Raw genomic sequence first — 24,287 nt, 5'->3', positions numbered from 1 at the left:
TCATGTTCACAGAAATTGGTAAGAATCTGTGCTATTTCAGCCTTTTTCTCAGCCCTCTCTGTGTGCTCGTACGTCGACCGAGACCGACTGTATTATTACCAAATGACGAACCCTTTTCTTCTTTGGTTAATGTGTATCCCACGCTCTCTGCATTAAGCCAAGACTCAAGACTCAGACTCAAACTCAATATTGTTACATAATTTTGGTAACAGTTAAGATGTAAACTAGGGTATATATTTATCTATTAATCTTACAAATTAAAAATTTGCTGTCTAATGCTCCCAACAATCACGGGTTAATTAATATATCTATACTTTAAATTATAGAATTTGAAATATACAAGCTAAACCCTAAAAGTGTAATTGCAATTAATTTCTCTTATTTAGAGATACTTATACATAATACTTCTTTTAATGAATAAAAATAAATTACATCATCCTATGATCAATTTATTTTTAATTGGTGATAAAATAAATTATTAAATCATTTTATCATAAGATGATAGATTAATTTATTTATATTTATTGTACCTACTATTTGTATATAAAAAAAATTTAATCAAATCATTTTATAAGTATTAAATTGATTATGTGTACAAATAATAAACATAAACTTTAGTATAAATAATTATATATTATTATATAATTAATATTATTTTATTTCTAATTCTAAATAGTATAATCATATAATAATAAGATATTATTTATAATTATTTTTATATTTATTATTTATTTAATTTTGTTGATATTGGGTTATTGTCAAATGCGCAAATTTTGGGCTCAATATTTTGTTCCAGTCAATGCCCACTTAAAAGATAATTTTTGTAATTAATTATCATTTTCAATCAATTAAGAATGAAATGACAGGTGTGGCTGAAAATTGGAGAGTGAGGAGGTGTAATTATACCATCTTTTGAGCTTTTAGAGAAAGAAGAAGCAAATTATTTATCCAGGAATTTCCTTAAAAAAAATAAAATAAAATATTCTTTGCTGAAGCCTCCCTCTTCCAGTAAAATTTTATACTGTTTCACGTGCAATGAACACTGTAGATTTCGGCTCATCAAGAAGGGCTTTAAAAAGCTCATCGAAACAATGATCTAGGCATTACTGCTCTCTCTTTGGGGTTTCTTCTCTTCTCTACACTTCTTCTTTCTTCCTTTTATTTTCTTCATGTGGGTCGGCCTTAAAAATTACAAAGAGTACTTAATTAAAGAGCTTTAGTTAAGTGATTGTCAATGGCACTTGAGGCAGTTGTTTATCAGCGAGATGTTTTGAGCATCTACAATGGCTTGTTGGGAACGTCTAGCTGGGGCTATGACTGCGGCGGTCTGGAGAAATTAGAAGCTGAAGATAAATTCTCTTTGGATCACTTTCTTGACAACCAAACAGAAAGTGATTTTCTCCATAGCTATTTCAATGAGTTGTACCAGCCAAATTCATCCTCAGATGCTACAAATAACACCATCAATAATCCTAATCATGGCTCATCTTCAACCTTGATCCAAGACCGTACAGCTCAAATGGACTCTTCAGCAGCCACAAGCATGCCTATTTCTCGGCCTAAACGGCGGCGATCCAAGAGCCGGAAGAACAAAGAAGAGATCGAGAATCAAAGAATGACTCACATTGCTGTGGAGCGCAATAGAAGGAAACAAATGAACGAATATCTCTCTATTCTTCGCTCACTAATGCCTGAATCTTATGTTCAAAGGGTATTTTTTTTTTTTTTGCAAACATTTTTCTTTAATCAATTTTTGAACCAGTAACATTAATTAAATATGCAATTCCTTTGTTTATTAGGCCGATCAAGCATCGATTGTAGGAGCCGCTATAAATTTTGTGAAGGAGCTGGAGCACAAGCTTCAGTTACTTGGCGGCCAGAAAGAACTAATGAAGGAAAAATCCGAGAGCTGTTCACCTTTTGCTGAATTCTTCACATTTCCACAGTACTCAACAGGTTCAAGTCTCTGTGATGGTGAAACAACAAGTGGTCTTCAGAATCAATCCGCCATAGGTGACATCGAAGTCAGCATGGTTGAGAGCCATGCAAACCTCAGAATAAGATCAAAAAGGCGGCCCAAACAGCTCCTAAAACTTGTTTCTGGGCTGCATACTATGCGCCTCACAATCTTGCACCTTAATATCACAACTGTTGAGCATATTGTTCTCTATTCTCTCAGTGTCAAGGTGAGCCTAATCAATTATTTAAAGAAAAATTATATCAATTTTACCAAGTGTTTGAATTTTTTTTTTTTTGGATAAATTACAGGTAGAAGATGACTGTAAGCTGACTTCAGTGGATGACATTGCGAAAGCTCTGCATCAGTTGCTAGGTAGGATTCAAGAAGATGCTATGTTCAATTCAAATATGTGATTTAGATTCAGACTTAGATTTAGCTTGAGATCAAGATTTAGTTTCCCACTGTGATTTGCTGCTACTTGAATTTCTCACCATTTAATGGGTACTTTCTTTGCTTTTTAATTAGTCTGTACCTGAAATTACTCACTGCAATTACTCTTAATCTTCTCCCATTTCATTTATATTTAGTGTAGTTTGTCTGTTTGTTGCCTTTTGCTAATGGGTTGTTCATCTTTTGGAATTTTTTTCTTTTAAATTTTAAAAGGAAATTGTTTTAAATTTAAGCCACTCATAAATGGGGGTCAAATCAATTAACCTTTACTGTTACTCCAATAATTAATGTAAAGAGTCCTGTACTGATTGTGATAATGTTTGTCTATATTTACCTATATTAAATCAAGCTTAATTTTTAAAATTTTGGGCAAATATTTTATTTAATTCATATATAATTAATATATAGGATTTTTAATTTTCCTTTTATGGCAACTTTTATTCTGCATGATTATAGTCCACAATTCCAGTTTTGCCTGCAAATAATTGACCAACAAGAAGCAACAAAAGCTGCTTTTATATACACATGATTTGTTAGTGTTAATTGAAGTTATGAATTTGAGGCCATTAAGTTAAAAAAAATGGCAGACTTCTCGCGAGTGATCACAAGACAAGATATTGTTGAAGTATTTTATTTAATTCAAATATAATTAATATAAATATAATTCATATCACATGCAAAGTCAGAGCAAACTCTGAAAATATTCAAGATTTTGCTTCTGAAAAGCTAAAAGATGAACAAGAACTAAAGAGAGAGAGCTGCCATGAACAGCTTCAGAAGAAGGATAATAGCTTTTTTCTCTGAAACCCCACATTATTTTATTTTGTTTTTTCCTTTTGATTGTGATCTTGTGAAGAAGCAAACTAGTGCTAGCTGGTCCATTAGCAAAGACATAACATAATGGAATATTGTATGTAGAAATAGGCAAGATGATTTTAAAGTAACTTTGAATCAAAATCATTTGCAGCTTGAACATAATTTGGCCCCATAAAGTCGTACGAACGACATTCACAGGCGAATCCCTAGGTGTTAGAAATTGATATGTTGGTGGGGTGTTAGTGAGGCCAGATTTTATCAATAAAAGTGAATAAAGTTTGTGATTAACAGACAGTTGACTATGGATGATTTCAGCTTTGAAAACAGTCACGTTTCTGTATCTTTAGATCTTTGCTACATCATTACCTCTGTTCTTAATTTCTTCATGTATCTTCACAATATTGGGGCTCAACTTCATCTGGTATGTATGCTGGGATTCAAACATTGCTATCAAATGTGAAGGGCCTGAAATTTTTTAGAGATCTTGATAACTAGAGTTCTGTAGCAAGCCATGCATAATTGAGATAAAACACCATACTAGATTCCATTTGAACTGAATTGAGTCTAAGACTGATTTGAGCTCAGATTGCAAGTATAATATTCGGCTTGAATTCGCTAAAATTGATTGATAGCAGTTCAATCTGCATAGCAAATTTGATTGAGCATGTCAAATTATGATTTAGACTATATCCTATCTGAACTAAATTGAGCCTAAGATTGACTTGAGCTCAGATCACAAGTATAATGTCGGATTTGAATTTGTTAAAGTTGATTGATGACAGTTGAATCCGAATAGTGAATTTGATTGAACACGGGATCTAGCTAACCCTAATTATGAGTAGCTGTTTGTGGCTGAATACCTTTACAAATGAACCAATAAAAAATGAACAAGTATGCAGCAAGAAAGATAAGGATCAACGATACTGTCTGATAAATTTCTGAGCAGTAGTAGTATTGGGAGAATAATAAGTACAGTCTTCAAATTTTTATATAATAAATTTCACATGCAGTGTGCGTAGAAGAGTCTAGCAAAGCTCTTTTAAGTTCACAGGTGAGCAAAAAATATATATATATAATTTCTTGATACTAGCGGCAGCAAGAGCAAAGAGAGAGGAACTGAGCTAGGTTAAAATTTTATAATTCAGAAGATTCCAACCCTAAAAACTCTCTCCCTCTCTCTCGCTCTCTCTTTTTCTATCTGTCTTACCTTGTTGTTTTGTAGTGGGGAGCGTCTGGTTGAGTGAATGATTCCAATTCTCTCTCTCTCTCTCTCATATTATTTGTGAACTTTTAATATAAAAGCACAAGTGTGAAAACTTTTAATGTTTTTATATGCCACTTGCATTAATGGTGTTGCATCCCAAAAGAATTACAAAAAGAGAAATGGGAGATTAGGCTTAAAAGCACATATATATATCTATATATTTAATTGCAGATAATGATTTCCTTCCTTCTATCAAACAGAATAAAGCAAAAGAGAAAAAAGTCACATAAAAAAAAAAAAAACAATGACAAACCCCCATACAGCAATTGAAAAGGAACCATAAAATAACATTCAAGGTTGAAGCTACCATCTTAATTTTGTTCCCACAGATTGGCCCTGCAACAGGACAAAACTTTTTAGTTTTCTTTTTTTTAAAGGTTGAATCTGAGTAGTATTTTTTGTTTTTTTAAGACCCATGGTATATAATGACATGTTTTACTTTAGAGAATGGAGAATAAGGTACAATTCAGGATAATATTTTGATTTTCCCAGGTTTGTTTTTTTATCCCTGTAGGATGGCCCAAACATTCTCTACTCTACCCAATTATCAACGATGATGAAAAAACATAAAAATCTCTGATGTGACATACCAACAAGAGCTCAGATTGTGACCTTGACAGGAACAGATATTGTGTTTCCTTACTCTATTCTAGCTCCTACTAAAAACACAAGAAAAAAGCCATTGCAATCAACTGCTTCCTTCTTCATTCACTAAACAAAAACAATCCATAAACTCAGGAAAATTGGAGAAAGAAAATATTGTTGATTCTTCAGGAGGTACATAGAGAGGTAGAGATCCAGATAGATGATGCCAGGGAGAGGATCAGAATCCTGCATGACGTGATATTAGAGGGCTTCTGTGATGTTGTATGAATCAGTCAGTGTTACAATTATTGTGTGTGTTGGGTCCATGGTATTGGCTATTTGTCAGGTTGGGTTGGCATGGTTTTGTTACTTTCTTTCACTGTTACAAACTATTATTTTCTTTATTACCAATCACAATATTGTGAAACCTAGAAACCAAAAAGGGCCTACTAATCTTAAAATAAGAAGATAAAAACATTGTAAAATTCTGATTTAAATAGTTTAATTCATTAGCATAAATAGTTCATCATTATTTTATTTTTGGTGGTATTTTGACAACCCAAGACCCAAATCTTATATATTTAAATATATTTTATTATCTTCATACTCGAGCTTCGATTTGATAAAGGGTCGGTCTGAGTTTTGATCAATTCTCTTGACGGATGGACTGGTGATAGATTTATTATGGACGAATGGTATGTGTTATATATTCTTTACCATATGGATTTGGTTTGGTTTTTAGGGAGCATTGCCATCCCTATATTCGGAAGTAGGGATATGCGTTCTACTCATTTGTAGCACTTTAAAGCGAACATACATTATTCTACCGAAAGCTAAATATAGAACTCCGTTCATATCAGCTAAACCATCAACAAGACCAGAAAACCCTAACCCTAATTCAGCGAGAGCATGAGTCTTCCATGACCACTTCCATCATTGGTACACGTCTAGATGTTGATTTGATAATTCAAACTCAGTATAAATAGCACACACTCTGAAGAATCTGGACCCGCAGAGAATGTTACTGTTTTATCATAATCATGACAGTTCAATGGAGACAGTTCAATAGATTACTGTTTTATCATAATCATGACAGTTCAAAGGCGATGTGACTGTTTTATCATTATCATGCGAAATAGATTACTTGACGATTATGAAAATTATGACATGTATATGGTAAAAGGGTCAAATGAAAATAACAGGGAAAAAACATAATAAATCAAAAGGTTGAAGCTAAATTTAAGAGTTCGGCTGCTACTTAAATATTAGTGTTGGTGCTCTAGATGGTCGGCTCATATGTAGCGGTGGTTAAGGCTTGCTCCCTTACCCTTGTGGCCACCTCCAGTTCTAAAGTGTGGAGGTAATCTTCTCATCTCAAGCTCATCTCGATCTTGACCTCACCCTAGAACCATCTTTTCATCTCAGCCTCAACAAGTCGTAGTTTGTGGGGTGCACAGGACAAAATCAACGAGTCTTCTTATCTCAGTCTTGCAAAATGGTGAGACCAAAAACTCGAAGAGCCAGCCAACACTTGAGATTAGTTGTTTTGTAATTTTAACCGGAAATAAGAGTATTTTTATCTAAAAAATTTAATTAATAAGAGTAATATAATCATAATAATAATTAAGTTACTTTTTTTTTTTAATTAGAGAGACAAGTGTTTTTGTTTTAAAAATTTAATGAGTAAAGGTAAAGTTATTGCAACCTTATCTAGTAAATAAAAAATTATCAAAATTTTTAAGACCAAATAACTATGTCCCACCCAAGGTTTGGTACAAATCTACCTTTTTATTCGTTAATTATCGAAAATTCAAATATTCATCTGTCTGTTAAATTTTATTATTATTATAAGGGATAAAATTGTTATTTAACAAAAATATTTTAAAAAACTAAAAATTTATTATTTTTCCTTTAGATTTAAAAATCTAACAAATACCCCCATCTAAAGTTTGAAAAATGAATATTCTCTTGTAGGGTTTTTCTAACCACCGTTGTTGACGGTTGCATTCTCTCTCTCTCCCTTCTCCCTCTCTCATTCCATTTCTGGCCATCATTGATCAAGAAAGCAACTGACGAAGACATGTCTTCGTTGTTTGAGAGAGAATGATGAAGACGTTTAGTCTTTGTTGGAGATGAACGGTTCGTCTTTGTAGATCAATAATGGTCTAAAATGGAGCACAACTGAGAAAAAAGTCGAGAGGGAGGGAGAACATTGCTATCTTTGAGTGTCGACAACATGTTGGAAAAATTTTAGAAGAAAATGTAAGTTTTTCAAGCTTTGGGTAGGGGGAATTATTAGTTTTTAAACTTAGAAGGTGAAAATGTAATAAATTTTTAGTTTTTAAATATTTTTATTAAATGATAATTTTATCTCTGACAATAATAATAAAATTTAATAAATTTGTAGATATTTAGATTTTTTATAGTTAATAAATAGAAAGTTAGTTTGTACCAAATTTTAGATAATAAAATATAGATTATACGGACCAAATCAAATTTACCTTTAGGGGGCGTTTGATTTAGATAATGTTTTATTATTAAAACATAAAAATTACTTTGAAGACAGATTACTTAGAAGATTATTGGGTATAAATAATTACTATGTTTGATAAAATTTGGTAGTTATAAATAATTATTGTGTTTGATTAAAGATAATAAAAGATTACTAGTAAATTATTTTACTTAAATATCTTTGAATATAATTATTTTAAAATATTTTTTATATTATTTGTCAATTAATTAAAAATAAATTTATTTTTGTTTCAAAAAATTAATAAATGATAATATAATTATAATAAAATTAAGATTACCTCAGTAATCTTTAAATACCTAAAGTGAATGTGGTAATCAGATTATTACCTATATTACCTGCCACGTCAGTATTGGTAATAGAAGATTATTGTAATATTTTATTACTAACAAACCAAACAAGGGAATAAAAGATGTATTACCAAGATAATCTTAAAAAATCCAAATCAAACGACTCCCTAAGGTTTTGACGGTGATGGGAAGTTGTTGAGATATTTGGAAATGTGAGAGGAGTAATATATTTCTCAAACTTATGGGGTGATAAGAGTTATAATCCTTAACAAATAGTCCCTGACAAATAGCCTTTTCTCTTGACCACGGCTCGCGACTGCGCTTCTGGGACCTCGGTGCCAACTTAGTTAAACCCTCCCTAAACCACAGTTTTGAATCGCGCAGCCATGGCTGACCAAGGGCTTGACCCGGTGGCTCCTCCCGACCTCCATCTCGTTTCCGCCTTTCTCGCCATGGAACCAGCAGACTCTCTTATCTCCCTTGCGAGGTATTCTTCGCTTCATATTCAACTCAGTCTTTTTTTTTTTCAAATTTTGTTATGATTTCGTTTAATTGTCTGAAGCGCAGAGCATGTGGTGGTGGATCGGTGACGGAGAACGTTCAGAGGTTTATTTGGAATTCTTTTATTAGCGAAGCCGTGAGTTTTATTATTAATGTTGAATTGTTTTGGCCGTATCCAATATCGTGCTTACAAATGGAATATGAAATTGAAGGAAGTTTTGGTTCTAGATGGCCTTTATTTCAAGAACATGAATTAATTTGTAGAAATGGTGTTAATATGATATACATTTTCAAAATGAGTAATAATTTTATTGCACTTTTCTTATGTTTTCCTTTTTATTCTGAAAATTGAAGAAACTCGCCATTCTAGTCAATTTTATAGTGTTTGTTGATTTTGCAGTCGTAAAAATGCTCTGGAATGACTTCTGGTCTGTAAAGCTGTTACAAAATAAAAGCATTCTCTAAGATGTTCTTAACTAAGCTCAATATTTTGTGTTTTATGTTGTTGCTGTTTGTCGGAAATATGTTAAGCCTATAAGTATGGAAATCAAAACCCATATTACACAAAACCAATTGGTTTGTGTCAAGGTTCAATCCATCACATTTATATACTACTCACTTTATTCACTTTTATTATATGTGAGATTCTTTTTCTTTTAGTCTCCAACATCCTCCCTTAATTGCAACCGCTATGGGCTGTTAGGGCCATCATTTAGGTGAGTCCGTTTGGACAAGTGCATTATCACTTATATCTAGGAATACTTTAAACTGTTAGACCTGTTGTTTGATTTGTACTCTAATACTATATCGAAATATATTGGTCTTATAAGTGTGGAGATCGAAACCCATATTACATAAAACCCATTGGTTTACGTTAAAGTCTAATCCATCACATTTATTTATCACTCACTTTATTCAGTTTTATTAGATGTGGATTATTTTCTTTTTAGTCTCCAACACTATTATAATTTGATTGGTTGGTTAGTTTCTTGAAAATAAAGCTTGGTTTAGTTGAACCGTTTATGCAGAATGGAAAAGGTTATGTGCCTTATGTCAAGAACTTTTTGAAGAAACTCATTGTTGAAATTGAGTCAAACCATGGTGATGTTCTGGATGAACTATATGAACAATATGCTCACATTATGACTTCTTTGAAGGTAGAGCTTAAGGTTGGATATTATCTTATTGTTTTGTTTTTCATTGAAGTATTCATGTTTCTAGTCATGCTTAATTAATGGTTGACAAGTTTTTGGCTCTGTAGGATGAACATTTGGCTGAAAAGAGTAAGAGGGTCTGTAAATACATTACTTTTCTTTTTCCAGATGGTAATAACTATTATCTATGTGACGTCTGTGATTGGTGCTTACCTTTTATTTGTGTCATTGAATAAGTTTAGCTGATGATTTAGGACTTGTAGGTATTTTTGATCTACCAAGTTGTCCAAAGTCAAGGAAATTGATGGTGCCACTTCAGTGTTCCCTCAACATGCTTGAAGGAGATACAGGGTATGCTTCAGTGTTGATTTTTGTTCCCTTTTTGTTTTTATTATCTTTGTCTTGTAAAGGTGTATTGATATCTGAAACACTGTACTTGTGTTATGATTATGTAATGAGTCTTTCAACTTGTTCCCTGTGTGTTTGTGTTTATTATGTATTTTTTCTTTTCTTCTTTCCTGTATGTTGTGCAATGTATATCTGTTTGCTTTAAAGTTACTGATGTGGTAAATAATGACAATTTAAACACCATTTTACATCTGTGCTTATGTACAGTTATTAGTTTGGTCATTTCTTATTTGCATAAAGTTGTTTCATGAAGTTGTGTTTAGCATGCAAAATATTAATATCATAAGTAGCTCTTATTTACTTTCAGGTGTTCAATTTGGCCCTCCAGCCTTTACTTGTCAGAGTTTATACTTTCTTTTCCGGAAATATTCTCTAATAAATCTTGTTTTGAGGTAAGTTATTTGTTCAAGAATATGTTTTCTCTGTTTGAAATTGCAATTACTTGTAGGCTAATCAAATAACTGATTAACTTTATATAGTGCATGTGGTTGAACTCTTTACTAAGTTTATAGAAAATCATATGATTATATTGGTAAAAGAAAAGGCAGAAAAGAAAGGACACAACTATGGCTGGTTTTTCCATCTTTACACATTTTGTATCTCACAATGCTAGTGTAGATAATGCCTCTTTTTAACTCTTGTGAATTTGGCTAGTATTATATTTCTGTTGGTCTTTGATAATCACAAACTTTCTTTTTTCATTTTTGCAGGTTGGTTCAGGGGTTGGTTTGGTTGGAATTTGCCTTGCCCAAGCAAAAGCAGCAAAGGTATGTTATCCAAATCTCATGCATACTTGGTATTGATTTTAAGATTCTGTTGCATCAAATTAAGAAGAATGTGGAGCATTGTGGATTGGATCCTTCTAAAATTGGTTGCTTCCATAGTTTATGCTCCTAAAGTAATGTATTGGCTTCTGATGACTACACAGTGAAAGAGCTACTGTGTGGACAGATACGGGTCAAACATATATCTACTATTTGCTTGCCTCTGAAACAAATAATTTTGAATGAATTATAACCTCTTGTCTTCACTGTTGATGGTCAAAGCTTGATGGACTTGTGGTAACTTTCTTGACGGATCAAAATGAAATAGTTGAGTGACTGGAAATTGAATTTTTGCAGTTAAGGAACATCTGGAAATGGAATTTTCTGTTTGCTTTGATGTAACTGCTTCAATTATGTACTACCTTATTGTATGCTGCAGTTAAGTTACAGCATTGGGGTTTGGATGCTGGTGAATGCCTCATTTTTAGGGCTCTTCTTTTGATAAAATACAAGTAAATCTTCATTTTTCTTCAAATGGTAATCTAGAATTGACTAACCATTACTGTTTCTGTGGGAAAAAAAAACATATAATTGATTCAGGTTATCTTGACTGATGGTGACCTATCAACACTAGCCAACTTGAGGTCTAATTTGGAGTTGAACCAGTTAAGCAATGAAACTGATTTGTCTGAAAGAACTGTTGAAGATTTAGATGTGGTAAGTTTCATAAGTCTTTTTGTTGTCTTAGCATTTTCATCACTGCTTATCTAATTGGTTAATTTTAAAATCAACAAAATGGTACTCAGTCTTTCCCTTTGCATGGAGGTGTCAAGATGCCATTGGGAATAACCTAAAGTTTTCTGTCCTATAAACTTTACTTCAACTATCAAATATGGGCACATGGTAGTTGAACCAATGTATCATTACATTGTAGATAAAAAGTGATTCTTGGATATTGAAGTACAAGGAATTTGAAGTCCACTTAAGAGAATACAAAAGAATTGTGTTGTTAATAGTGAAATTAATTGTAAATTTCAGGTCAAGTGCATTCATCTGCCCTGGGAATCTGCTTCAGAAAGTGAGGTCCATGACTTTATGCCAGAGATTGTGTGAGTATTTTTGGCCATCTTATAATTTATTGTTGTTATGAATGAGTGCATGGACCTGTCATGCATATGCTATAATTACCTAGGTTTGCCTATCTGAAAGTAGCAAACGACCGGGCTAGTTCATACGGAAGTGTTTATTAATTTTACCTGCACTAATTTCTCTATTCCTCTTTGGGCAGTCTGGGTGCAGATGTAATTTATGATCCATCATGCCTCCCACATCTTGTTCGAGTTTTATCATTTCTCTTGAATAAAAAGAAATCAGATTCTCTAACACAGAAAGAGAGTTCCACAGGCTCAATCCCTGATAGCAAATGTGGTCATGAAAAGGTTAACAATGCCAACCAGGGAAAAATTCTGTGTGCAAATGGCTTAGGTAGATGCTATTCTAGCCTAAATGGGATTGATGCTTGTAAAGAAGCTGCCATCTTTACATCAAGTGAAGGTCCTGTGGCTTATATCGCTTCTGTCATTCGGAATATTGACACTTTCAGTTGCTTTATTGCACTGGCAAAGCAGTCTAATCTTGCTATTACAGATATTACTGAATCATTTAGGCCCTATAATTTGCTTCCTTACATGCAATCTTATGAACGATCTAGTATTAGATTATTCATTGTATCATGCATTAATTAACAGTATTTTTTCTACCCGTGTTTCGGTTTTCAATATCTGGGCTTATGTGATTCATGAGTGAATGGTTTGCCATGGTTGATTTATTGAAATATAATGGTTTTTTTTTTTTTTTTCAATTTTATTCATATAAACCAGAGGTACCTTTAAGCTAAGTTAATTTGGGTTTGAATTCAATTTCAATTCAAGTCAAGTCAAATTTTAATTGAAGTCAAGTCTAAGTTCAATTCTAGATTGGTGTCAACATTAGAGTTTGTTTTGTCAATGGTTGTTTTCTTTTTTCTTTTTTTTACAATTCTTTATTTTTTATTGAGATTTTTTTCTTTTATAATTATCCTTATTAGTCTTTAAGGTTACTGTTTACTTGAATTGCTTATTTTATATTTGAGTTGAACTTAAATTGGTCCTTATTATTTGAATTCACCTTGAGTGTTAGACATAACAATTTCTCAATTATTTGACTATATCTTAAGTTTATGACACTAAATAAATTTGTGTTACCTTGTTTAGCAATATTAGTAACTTGTAAATTCGAAACTCACGTATGAAGGGTTTTAAAGTATTATCACCTTTGATTCGTTTCTGCACAATTGGCACATAAAGACGACTTGATATGCTTTGGTGCTGTCCCGTCAGCACTGTATTTTCTAAATGGCCAAAACATTTGTTCCCACCCAAGGTTTGACGGAACCCCCCTATTATTTGTCAATTTTTAAAATTTCAAAATTTTACTTATACGTAAATTTTTGCTAAATTTTTTTTGTTATAAATAAAAGTAAAATCGGTATTTCAATATTAATATTAAAAAATATATAATTTTATCCATTTTTTCAAAATTTGAAAATTAATAATTTTATTTTTGCCTAAACATTTTCAATTTTGGAAAATGATTATTTTTTTTCATTTAGGTATTTTTTCTTCCTTCTTTAGCCATCACTTCGTCTCTACCAACTCTCTCCTTTTTCCTTCATTTGGCTACTTCCTCCCCTCTCCAATTTCTCTCTTTTTCATGTGACAAAAAGACAAAGATCTCTTTGTCGCACGAAGAGAAGAGTCAGTCAAAAAGAGGAGGAAGTTGCTAAATGAAAGTAAAAGGAGAAAGTCATCGGAGACAAAGTGGTGGTTGGAAAAGAGAGAAACAAATTTAGATAGGATAAAATAATTACTTTTCAAAACTAAAAATATTTGGATAAAAGTAAAGTTATTATTTTTTAAAATTTGAAAAAAATAATATATATTTTTAATAATATTATTAAAATGATAGTTTTATTTATTTTTATAATAAAAAAATTTAATGGAAGTAGTTTATAAGTGAAAATTTAAATTTTTAAAAGTTAATGGATAAAAAATAGTACGTCAAACCTTGGGTGGGAACAGTTGTTCGGCCTTTCTAAATTTGGTTGTGGTTCGTGGATTCTCAAATCAATCGGCAGACAACTTGAAATAATTTAGTGGCCCCACAATTTTTATACCATTGCACTGGTAAAAAAGTTTTACAGATTATTTTGGTAAAAAGCAATGGAATCTGTCTTATTCTAATCTTATCTTTACCCTTTATATTTGGAAAGTAATCAGCTGTTTTCTTACTAATAATTCAAGCGAAATGGAAGTAAAGCTGTCGTAATCTCGTTGGCTACGATCGAAGGTGTATGTCAACACTTACGTGGAGAAATGTTGATGGTGTGTCACATGGAGTGGCACATCTGATTATCTTGTCCGAATTGAAAGGCTCACCCACCTCAACTCTCAAGCCGCTACATTTTCTCTCTCTCTCTCTCTCTCTCTTTCTTTTACGCAACTCAAAGTCTAAAACTCGTTGTGCATTTACACGTTTAACAGTCAGTTGCAGTAACCGATTTGAGTATTTTCAATTTTCTCCGGCTGTTACAGTGACCCATTTGAGTATTTTAAAGGAAAATGGAGGGGGAGATTGAGGTTATCCACTTATGGTCTCCTCCGAGATCACTCAGCACTGCCCTCATGTACTCCTTTGCTCAGGTTGATTTCAGTTTCTTCTGCTTAACTTTAGTTGTTTTATGAAATTATATATTTTGTGTTGTGTTGTGTTTGTTTTCGTTTTCAGAGGGATGACATGGAAGTGCTTGACGAACCTCTCTATGCTACTTTTCTTCGGGTGACTGGTGTTGATCGGCCGTACAAAAAGGAACTTCTATCCAAAATGGTATATTCAGCAAGAGCTTTTTCATCTAAAACTTATCCATGTCCTCCTAAATCCCGTTTGTTCGCTTATCTTGCTTTATTGCAGTTGCTTTCTTTTCTCTCTTTGAATTGTAGGAAATATGATGTGTTAAAATTGCCTATTTAGTTGTGTGATGTGATGGTGTGCAGGAATCTGATGGAAATAAGGTTGTAAAAGAGGTCATTTATGGTCCAGGAGGAAAGAAATATCGGTTTTGCAAGGTAATAAATAAACATTATTTCATCAAGAATTGAGACTTCTATTGATTGTAACCATATTTGTGTTTTATAATGACTAGAGTAATTTTTTCTTTTGGTGTTCATTTTGCTTTCATTGCGTGCAGCATATAGCTAAACAACGGGTAACTGGTTTGCCGGATGATTTGTTGAGGAAAGGAAAGCACATTATATTGATACGAAATCCTCTTGACGTAATGGTAAGACTAATTATCTACATTTGATCATATGTTCTGCAAATTGAAAGAATATGAATTATGCCATATAGTCCACATAATATTATAGTGTTGGTTGATGCTCAGAATTGTTAACTTGCACATATTATTCTTGCTAAATAGTTCTATTATGTTGAGGTAATGTAATGAATGGTTTTATTTATTTCTTATGTAAATGACTTTTTCCCCTGTATGATTTATCTGTTATGCACTTTCAGCAATCATTTGGCAAGATTGTTCATCCATCGCATAAAGAGTTGGGTTTGACTGATCTGGTCTCCATATACAGTGAGCTCTGTGAGCTGGGAAAAACTCCGGTCATAATTGATGCAGCAGATCTTCAACAAGATCCCGAGGTTATATTGCTTTAAATTTACATGATACTTCACGTGTATTAACTACTGTAAAACATATGAACTGCTTGTTACTCTTCATGCTATATTTCTTAAAATATTTTGCTCAGTGGTTACTGTTTATTTATTCGTCTTCATGCGTAGGCCGCTTTACGCAGCCTTTGTGAAGACTTGGATATTCCTTTTCAATCTGCAATGCTAAGGTGCACAAAAGCCTTTTCAGTTGAACACTTCATTTTGCTTCATTTACTCTATTGTTAAGATTTTACGTTTTTAAGTTTTTGAATCAAAGAGTTGTTTACATGCAAAACTGAATGGTCTAATTTGTCAAGATTTTAGAGAGTGTCAACTCAATTTTGATCCTTGCCATTTTATTCTTGCAAGATTCTAGTGACTGATAGCTCAACTTTGCACTTGACTGATTATAGTCAGCTACAAGAATCTTGTTTTGTATCATCCTCATCTTTCATGACTTGTTTACTACTTTATTGTAAGCATGTTGTCCTCAAGCAATTCCATTCAAGACTTCATCTTCTCCACATTGAATAGATATTCTCTTGTAGCATCCAACAATATATATTTACATCTTATATTCTTCAATATCAGAACTATCTGATTCATGATATGTTGAGCATCCATAAATTTTTATTTGTTCCGTATGATACTAATTTGTAGCTGCATATACATTTGATGATTGCAATTATGGTTTTAAATGTGTCTGACAAGGGTTGGGTACATATATAATCAGATGGGAAGCTGGTCCCAAACAAATAGATGGCCTATGGGCACCACAGTGGTACGAAAGTGTACACAAGTCTACAGGCTTTACACCACCAAGAAAATATCCGGAGGTATGTGATTTTGCATAATGTTTCCTTGTTATTTTTTGTGGAACTCAATAAGTCCTGAAAGTTATCTAAGGAATCTCTACCCTAGAACTGCCCAAATTCTTCCAATAAAGATACATGTGACCGGATGAGGAAAATTACTTTTGAATTCCACATTGAATAGTGTCTCCCAGTGGTAGAAATTATTGACTGAGAGGATTACTTCGATAATAAAGATTGATAAGGTCAATCCATGTCCTTCCAGCATTGACATGTAAATATGCAACTTCCTTTCATATGTATTCTTGTGAAATCATCTGTGTGTCACCTTGGTATATTCTTGTGATGGTGTCAATCTGAATATCACTTAAAGATTGACTGAAAAGCAGAACATTAGTTTCCTTAGCTTGTACTCTCATCAGTTTTCATTTTCAGCCATTTAACTTCTCCCATTACGAGTTACTGGAGCAAAGTCTACCTTTTTACAACATGCTACGGCATCATCTACGAAAATCTTCATCCCTATTGAAGACTCCTTTACCAGAACCAGATCTTCCAATTCCTGCAAATAAAAATCTTCTTGCATGGGTTGGTGATGAGATTCTACCCCGTGATGATGCAAAGGTACTTCATTATGGAAAGGAATCCATGAGCTGTTATTTGATGATCTCCACTTTCTACAGCATTTATGCACCACTTTTCAGGTTTCTGACACTCAGTTACCTCTGTTAGGTTTCTGTGTTTGACTCGATTGTCCAAGGTGGTGACGGTGTGTGGGAGGGACTCCGAGTCTACAATGGGAAGATATTTAAGCTTGAGGAGCATTTAGACAGGTTAGTGACTGGTAGCTGTATGTATCATATTTTGTTAGTGGTTCTATAACACTCAACTTCCTGATGACTACATTAACCTATAAAAAAACCCTGACACGCCAAGTGCAATTTATATGGAGTTTGGATATCTTAAGGCAAATATGAGCTTATATATATGTATGAATGAATGAGTCACAGATTTAGTCAAATTTTCCTTCTTTTTTACCATAAATGTATATAGTTCCTCCAATCCAGTGCAGCATTTCTTTGAAAAATACCATTTTTTTTCACTTCATTTGATGTGTTGGAGCTATGAGTTTTATAAACTTATACTTTAAAAAATGCCTAAATTTCATGTCATTGCTTGATAATTCTCAGTTCTTTGCAATTAAAGGAATATTTCCTATACCTTTATTGTGATTAATTATGGAAACTTTCAATCTACAAGTCAGTTTGAATCAGAGTTAACTTTTCTGTCAATAGGATGTTTGACTCAGCAAGGGCTCTAGCTTTCAACAATGTTCCAACCCGTGAAGAGGTAAGCATCTGGATAAGAATATTTATTGAATTATACTGACTTCAATATATTTGCACTAATAATTGTATCATTACTGTATCTGCACAACCTGGGCTCTCATACTGGATGATAACAGTCTTTAGCTGAAAGAAAGAAAATATTGTTAGGAATGTGCAGAGCTGAGACCAGCTGTTGTTGAGTGGCGGAAAATGAGATAGACTTATAGTTTTTGATTTTTTGAAATAGAGATAGGAATTTTTTTTATGAAAAAAGCATATTGTTGTATTGCCTTTTGCCAGTACTTTTGCAGTTTATTTTTACATTGTTGTAACATACCGCAAATAATTGCAGATTAAGGAAGCAATCTTCAAAACTCTCATCAGGAATGGGATGTTCGATAATGCACACATCCGGTTGACACTTACTCGTGGAAAGAAGGTTTATAATCTCACTTCCCCTCTCTCTCACTGTTATTCAATGATCTGGAGAAATACTAACAGTATAGCTCGACAGATATATGTTGTGTCTTGTTGTTCCACTTCATTGTACTATCAAGACTCTTGCAGTTTCTGTTACATAACGGTGTCTCTTGGAGTGTATATTAAATGTTCCCTTAGGATTTATAGCTCTAAGGACCTGTTCTGATCTTTTCAGCTACTTTGTTATTTGAAGATGGGCATAGTGTGATAGGCAACTGACGGTGAAATATATAGGGCATATGACAATTGCTTTATCATTCATTCACAATTAACTTTTGTGCATTAAACTAAGTTTGAGGTGACAAATTTAATACTTTCCTGACCATTAGGTGTCGCATTGTTCGACTGAATTGAATATTCTCATCTTTTTCAGGTTACATCTGGCATGAGCCCAGGATTTAATCTGTATGGCTGCACCTTGATTGGTAAGCCAATTCTGGCACTTCAACACTGTGGATCAATTACATTGCTAAGAATATCTTTCCCATCTTGCTAATGCATGTTGGCTGTACAGCCATTAAGATTTGGTGGTTTGTTTTCTCAGATTTCCTTATGATACATTTATTGCTAAACCTGAAAATGCAGTGCTTCCTGAATGGAAACCCCCTGTCTATGACAATACACATGGTATAACTTTGGTGACAGCAACCACACGTCGTAATTCACCAAACGTAAGATTCTTAGTGGTTTTTGTTGTCAGTTGGATTGCGTATGGTTCTTTAATACAACATAGGCTTACCTACTACATCTTTGCATCACAAGGTTGGTAGGTCCAATGCATCCATTAACTAGAATGGTTTTCTTTAAGGAATCAAGCCATCAATTCATTTGACCTTCACGGTAAAGCTGCAAAAGTTGTGACTAACTGGATACTGTCAGTTTCATTGATGGTATCTTTTTCGATGGTCTATGCATAATCCTTTTCAAGTTGACATCAACGTGTGAACTGTTTTGTTTTGAGGCAGGGGATCTGCCCTTCTGTGTGATTGACTTTTTTGTAAAATGATTATACAAATATTTAGTTAAGTGAAAATCAATATGTGTTTCATCAACAGGTCTTTGAAAATCAACTCAATATTTTTGGTTGAGTTCCATTGGTCTGTGTTCTTTGTGTACTGATTTGTGTCAAGCAATTCAGTCTTTATCCATAGTTAAAATTATTTTCAGGGAGCTGGTTCATGGATGTAGGAATCATTTTATCTTAAAAGATTCAGTCATATTACGATTTTTCAACATATCGATCATGTGATACATTTTAATTTTTAACATGTATGTAGGGTTTTAAAAAAAAAGTTGTATTTGACTGACATCCTTCCATGCTGCATTTCAGTTAACATTGACTTCTTTCATCATATTTTTCAGAACTTGGATTCAAAGATTCACCACAATAACCTCCTTAATAATATACTTGCCAAGGTATTATCCTATCAACAATAACACTACTATTTCTGATTTCAGTTTGATGGTAGAGTTAGATTTAACTGGTGCAGGTTGAGGGTAATAACGCAAATGCTGCCGATGCAATCATGCTTGACAAGGATGGTTATGTCTCTGAGACAAATGCCACAAATATTGTAAGCCTATCAATCCATTTCTGGCCCTATCTTTCTATTTACATTCGCCTTTCTTATAACACTGTTAAGTGTCTCCAGATAAGTGTAAGTTTCCTCATTGAATATTTTTACGTTTCTCACCTTTATTGATTTGCAGTTTATGGTGAAGAAAGGTTGTGTTCTAACACCGCATGCTGATTATTGCCTTCCTGGCATCACACGGGCAACCGTAAGTCATAATAAACTTTCCTCTTCATAGTGACTTTTATACACCATTACATTTGATAAGATATTAAACTTCCTATTTGGCATCCTGTATGATTATTTCATTTTTGAAATTGCAGGTCATGGACCTTGTGGTGAAGGAAAAGCTTGTTCTAGAGGAGCGACGAATCAGCCTATCAGAGTTCCATACTGCAGACGAGGTTAGAATGTTTTTGTTTAGAATCTCTACCAAGTACCTTGGTAAAATATAATTTAATTAAACAATGGTTGCTCGGCAGGTTTGGACAACCGGAACAATGGGAGAGCTCAGTCCAGTGAGTTTTTTTTTTTTTTCTCTTGGATGATTAATTTTGACAGCATGACATGCATAATAAATAAGAACTGGAGCCATATTTCAACACCATCTCTGAGCTGGTTAGATCTTGCCTTGAACCCAAATATGATTCAGTTCATGGCATGATATAAACGAAATCAAATCCGAGTTTTTTAATTATTGCTTTAATTTTATGCGTCTGAATCAGTTTCAAAACATCTAAAATTATTCATTCTCCTTGACAGGTTGTGAAGATTGACGGGCGTGCAATCGGTGATGGAAAAGTTGGACCTGTTACTCGAAGATTGCAAAATGCTTACAAACAATTGACAGAAGAATCAGGAGTACCTATACCATCCTACCATAAGCCATGAACGCATACAGCTCCAGAAAGGTGTGCTGTCTTTTCACCTACTCCTTAGATATTGCAGGCACAGTGGAATTGCGGTTGCTTTCCCAGTCGCAAATGAAGTATGCTGAGTGTATGAATAAAGTTTTGTCTGTTGCTGGGCAAATGTTGCTTTATTTCATCACCTTTTGATAACTTAACATTTTCAGAAATAATAAACTCGAATAATATAGAGATACTGTAATTGGGATGTTCGCCTGTATAAAGATCTTCAATGATTTTTTATTTCATTCTTTATCATGGTTAGGCAGGTTCACCCAGTCCGACATTAATTCACTTTTCTGCAACGCTTTCTGCTGCTTCTTCCTCTAATTTGGCCTCTGCCTGGTAATCGGGTGATTCATAAGAACTGATCGATATTTAGTAGTAATATATGTGTCAAGATTCATGCAAGACCAAATTGGCATTGTCGCATGCTTTTAAACAAATGAGGTCACTGGTGATCTTGCCACAATAACAATGTCTGGTCAGAGTGTCTTTATTTAAGTGTACAAGAAAAAATCGTCGATCAGTGCCATCTGATCACCATCGCATGGTGCAAAAACTTGCTGCTTTACGGGCTTTCGGTGTGAAGGCGAGAAAGGAGGCAAGCGGTGCTACAACTGCAAAGTTGATTTGAAGTCAGTACGTTTGGAGGGTACAAAGGCTTCAAATAGTTTGTAGTAGGATTAAATTCAAATTAAACTGACTTAAATTTGAGCTTAATTGTCAACACAGCTCAGTGGAGCTTGAAATGAGCTCCTCTTAAATAAGCTTGAGCTCAATATTGAACCTATGAGGTGTTATGCTATTAAGGTCATGCACAATCTCAAACTTGGAGGTGTTTGAATTGTAAGCTTGGGGAAACTCGATTCAAAATTATCAAAACGACATTGTTTTAATCAATACAAATACAAATCAATTCAACTTTGTTTTGGCTGTCTACAATACTAAGTGAAGCCAAGTTTGATCCCTTAGATCGAGTTTGATTTGACAAGAATTTGTCAATCTTAAGTTTAGGTTTAAACTTGAATCTCTCAAGTTGAATCGAACTTGAGATGGTATAAGCTTGAACTTAATTTGACTTAAATCTAACCCTATCTTAAAGTTGATGGTAAAACAATTGATATGAACTTGTATCCCTTCTTGTCTGTTGCTGCATATCCTCTGCTTAATTACATCATTATGATGTCAACCCTATGTGACTCTGCGTGCTAATATCAAAATCAAATTTAGGATGTCCGGAACTTTCACATCTTCATCAAGCATTGCAAAGATTAAAATGCCATCATCTCAATCAGATTATCACTATGCAGTATATAAATAAATGGATGGTGAAAACATTCTCCTGCAGTCTGTACCACAACTACTTAAAATCATGCCAGATACCAACTGGTTTAAACATGGTGTAGGTAAGGTCAACAACATATTACATTTCTAAGAAAACAAACTGGTCATTTCCACCTATTGCTTCAATATTTCGAAAAAAAAAAAAAAGACTCTGACTAAAAGGTTTCTGAAAACTTACACACAATTGATAGAAGAATCAAGATTGCCTGAAACATGAGAAACATAAATAATCAACCTTAGGGTAGATTTGATGCGACACTGTTTATCCTTCCATCGACACCTCTAATAACACTGCACCAGCTTGAACAAGTTTGAGTTCAGCTAACAAGTTTGAGTTCAAACAGGGCATTATAGATAAAGCCCCGGCTGGTTTGAATCCACCCCTAATGAACCTCCGCAGAGGTCTGTGATTTCTCAGCCTAGTCCCTATTTGGCGTGAGCTTAAATGTTCTAAAATTTTATCAATGCTAATTATATGTTCTGGGTCCTCATCATTGATCAACATTAACTGCAGTTTCTTAGTTCATCCCATTAGATCATTTACATGCACAATCTTGTACTGCAATAATAAGCTTGAATAATCTTGAGATATTTGTGATACTTCAAAGAAATTTGATTCAATATTTCATAGAAAGATCTTACATTTTAATCTGTCATAATCATTAAACTATCTTAACAACATCACCATACAAAAGCATCCTAATAAAACATGAAAAAGGCAAACTTACTCAGTCAACATTCTGCATGATATCTTCCGTCGTGAACTTGGTCCCCTTCTCCTTATCGGCGGTGGCACGTCCCTTCGCCTTGCGGTCGAGTAACGACTTGCGGTCCTTGTCGAGTCTGAGCTTGGTGATGACAACCTTCGAAGGTTTAATTCCGACGTTCACTGTCGAACCGTTAACCTTCTCGCGAGTGATGCGCTCGATGTGGATCACCCACTTACGACGGTACACTTGGACGACTTTGCCCTCGCGGCCCTTGTAGGTTCCACGGACAACCTGGACCTCGTCGTCCTTGCGGACAGGCATGGATCGGACGTTGTACTTCTGGCGGAGGTCGGCGGAGAGCGGCGCACTCATAATGACGCGGCGCACGCTTGAGGGAGCCGTGAAGTGTGCCTTCCGGCTCTTGCGGCGAGACGACGAAACTCGCGGATTGTACTTCATGGCTGCTGTGCTCTGGACGAGGCTAGGGTTTGGCTGAAGCGGCAGCGAGCGGAGTGTTAATGGGAAAGTGACCGTAAGTGAGAGCACATTTATCTACAGATATTATCACGAAGACCCCTAATGTTTTTGTTTATACGGTCAAAGTTGTCCTCATAGTTTTAAAATCATACCCCGGCACCGCCATGTTTTCCGAACAATGCTACCTTTGTGTTAGGATGGAGGGATTTAACCTGAATTAATTTAAACTGGGGTTGAAAATACTCAGGTTGAATTTGAATACATTGTCATGGGAGTTTTTCAATAAATTGATTGAGTTCCAATAGGGTCTCATTAGATTAGAATTTGCTCTCAAGTTTGGCCATACTTATTAATATCTTATTTGGCTGTAAAACTTCTAAGCACAATCTCTTTTGTCTATAACTAAGTCTAAAGAAGAACACAGATTTAGGGATTCAATTTGTAACTCAGTTAATTCATACTAAATTGAATAAATTAAACTTGATCTAAGATTTTAAATTGAGCTAAACTTAAACATACCTTTATGTGAGTATGGTTAGGATAAAATCCATCCCTACAAGTTAGTAATTGAAGGGGTAAATGAGAAATTTAAAAAAACTAAAATCCAATACAATCCACTGAAAACTGAAAATAGGGACTGATTGGGGATGCTGGTAATTACACTTGGCAAAATTTGGTTGGATAAACTCCTCAAAAAGCCACGTGGCGAGACTTTATATGGTTAAGTTTTTGTTTGTGCTATGCCGTTTCTTCATTTGGTACGTATAGAAATGTCGTGCAATTTAGGACAAGAATGTAATTTTCATTTTTAAATTAAAAAATATGTTAAGATCACCCGCCAAAAGCCGACCTATAAATTAACACTTTGAATCTCCTTGTTAAGATGGAAGATTTTTACTCCTAGTTCTGTTTGGTTGCTGAGAAAACTTATGGTAAAGGAAACGACTGTCTTTTTCTTTTTCTAATTTTCAAACTCTCGTCACTCCGCTTACTTTGGAGTGTGATTCGATCATTCGGCTTTAAACGCCACAAACTTCGCGTTTTACCATAATCGAGTCGAGTCATCTCTTTGTTTGGATTCTGAGAAAATGTTGCAAGAGAAGTCATGAACATTATAAAAAATCGCTTCGAAATTCTATTTTGTTTTCCTTTTAATTTCATTCAACCA

General features: G+C 34.0%; 3 protein-coding genes across 3 annotated transcripts; 2 read left to right on the top strand and 1 right to left on the bottom strand.

Moving 5' to 3' along the window:
- Positions 1-1,023: 1,023 nt before the first annotated feature.
- On the top strand, positions 1,024-2,481 carry LOC123202071 (transcription factor bHLH94-like). Its single transcript, XM_044617798.1, has 3 exons — positions 1,024-1,711; positions 1,800-2,186; positions 2,269-2,481. Exons 1-3 carry the CDS (start codon positions 1,235-1,237, stop codon positions 2,371-2,373), a joined length of 969 nt encoding a protein of 322 aa, XP_044473733.1. The 5' UTR covers positions 1,024-1,234; the 3' UTR covers positions 2,374-2,481.
- A 5,702-nt stretch (positions 2,482-8,183) lies between these two features.
- LOC123203682 (branched-chain-amino-acid aminotransferase-like protein 1) lies at positions 8,184-20,833 on the top strand. Its single transcript, XM_044620131.1, is given in 29 exon segments — positions 8,184-8,382; positions 8,463-8,532; positions 9,425-9,553; positions 9,658-9,721; positions 9,814-9,901; positions 10,266-10,350; positions 10,669-10,725; positions 11,323-11,439; positions 11,761-11,831; positions 12,011-12,469; positions 14,378-14,462; positions 14,548-14,646; positions 14,814-14,885; positions 15,008-15,100; positions 15,334-15,471; positions 15,613-15,671; positions 16,217-16,319; positions 16,731-16,919; positions 17,028-17,128; positions 17,591-17,645; positions 17,976-18,062; positions 18,477-18,528; positions 18,689-18,774; positions 19,466-19,519; positions 19,594-19,677; positions 19,814-19,885; positions 20,001-20,081; positions 20,160-20,195; positions 20,440-20,833. Coding segments are annotated over 29 exon segments (2,916 nt in total). The 5' UTR covers positions 8,184-8,281; the 3' UTR covers positions 20,569-20,833.
- A 106-nt stretch (positions 20,834-20,939) lies between these two features.
- On the bottom strand, positions 20,940-23,206 carry LOC123203672 (60S ribosomal protein L26-1-like). Its single transcript, XM_044620122.1, has 2 exons — positions 22,661-23,206; positions 20,940-21,205 (listed from the first exon to the last, which is right to left on the bottom strand). The coding sequence occupies exon 1, from the start codon at positions 23,099-23,101 to the stop codon at positions 22,661-22,663; it is 441 nt and encodes a 146-aa protein (XP_044476057.1). The 5' UTR covers positions 23,102-23,206; the 3' UTR covers positions 20,940-21,205.
- Between the last annotated feature and the right edge of the window lie 1,081 nt (positions 23,207-24,287).

The sequence above is a fragment of the Mangifera indica genome, chromosome 2 (assembly GCF_011075055.1).
Source record: "Mangifera indica cultivar Alphonso chromosome 2, CATAS_Mindica_2.1, whole genome shotgun sequence".
Lineage (NCBI taxonomy): Eukaryota > Viridiplantae > Streptophyta > Magnoliopsida > Sapindales > Anacardiaceae > Mangifera > Mangifera indica.
The sequence above is the reverse complement of the archived record's forward strand: the minus strand, read 5'-3'. Positions and strand labels throughout refer to the sequence as shown.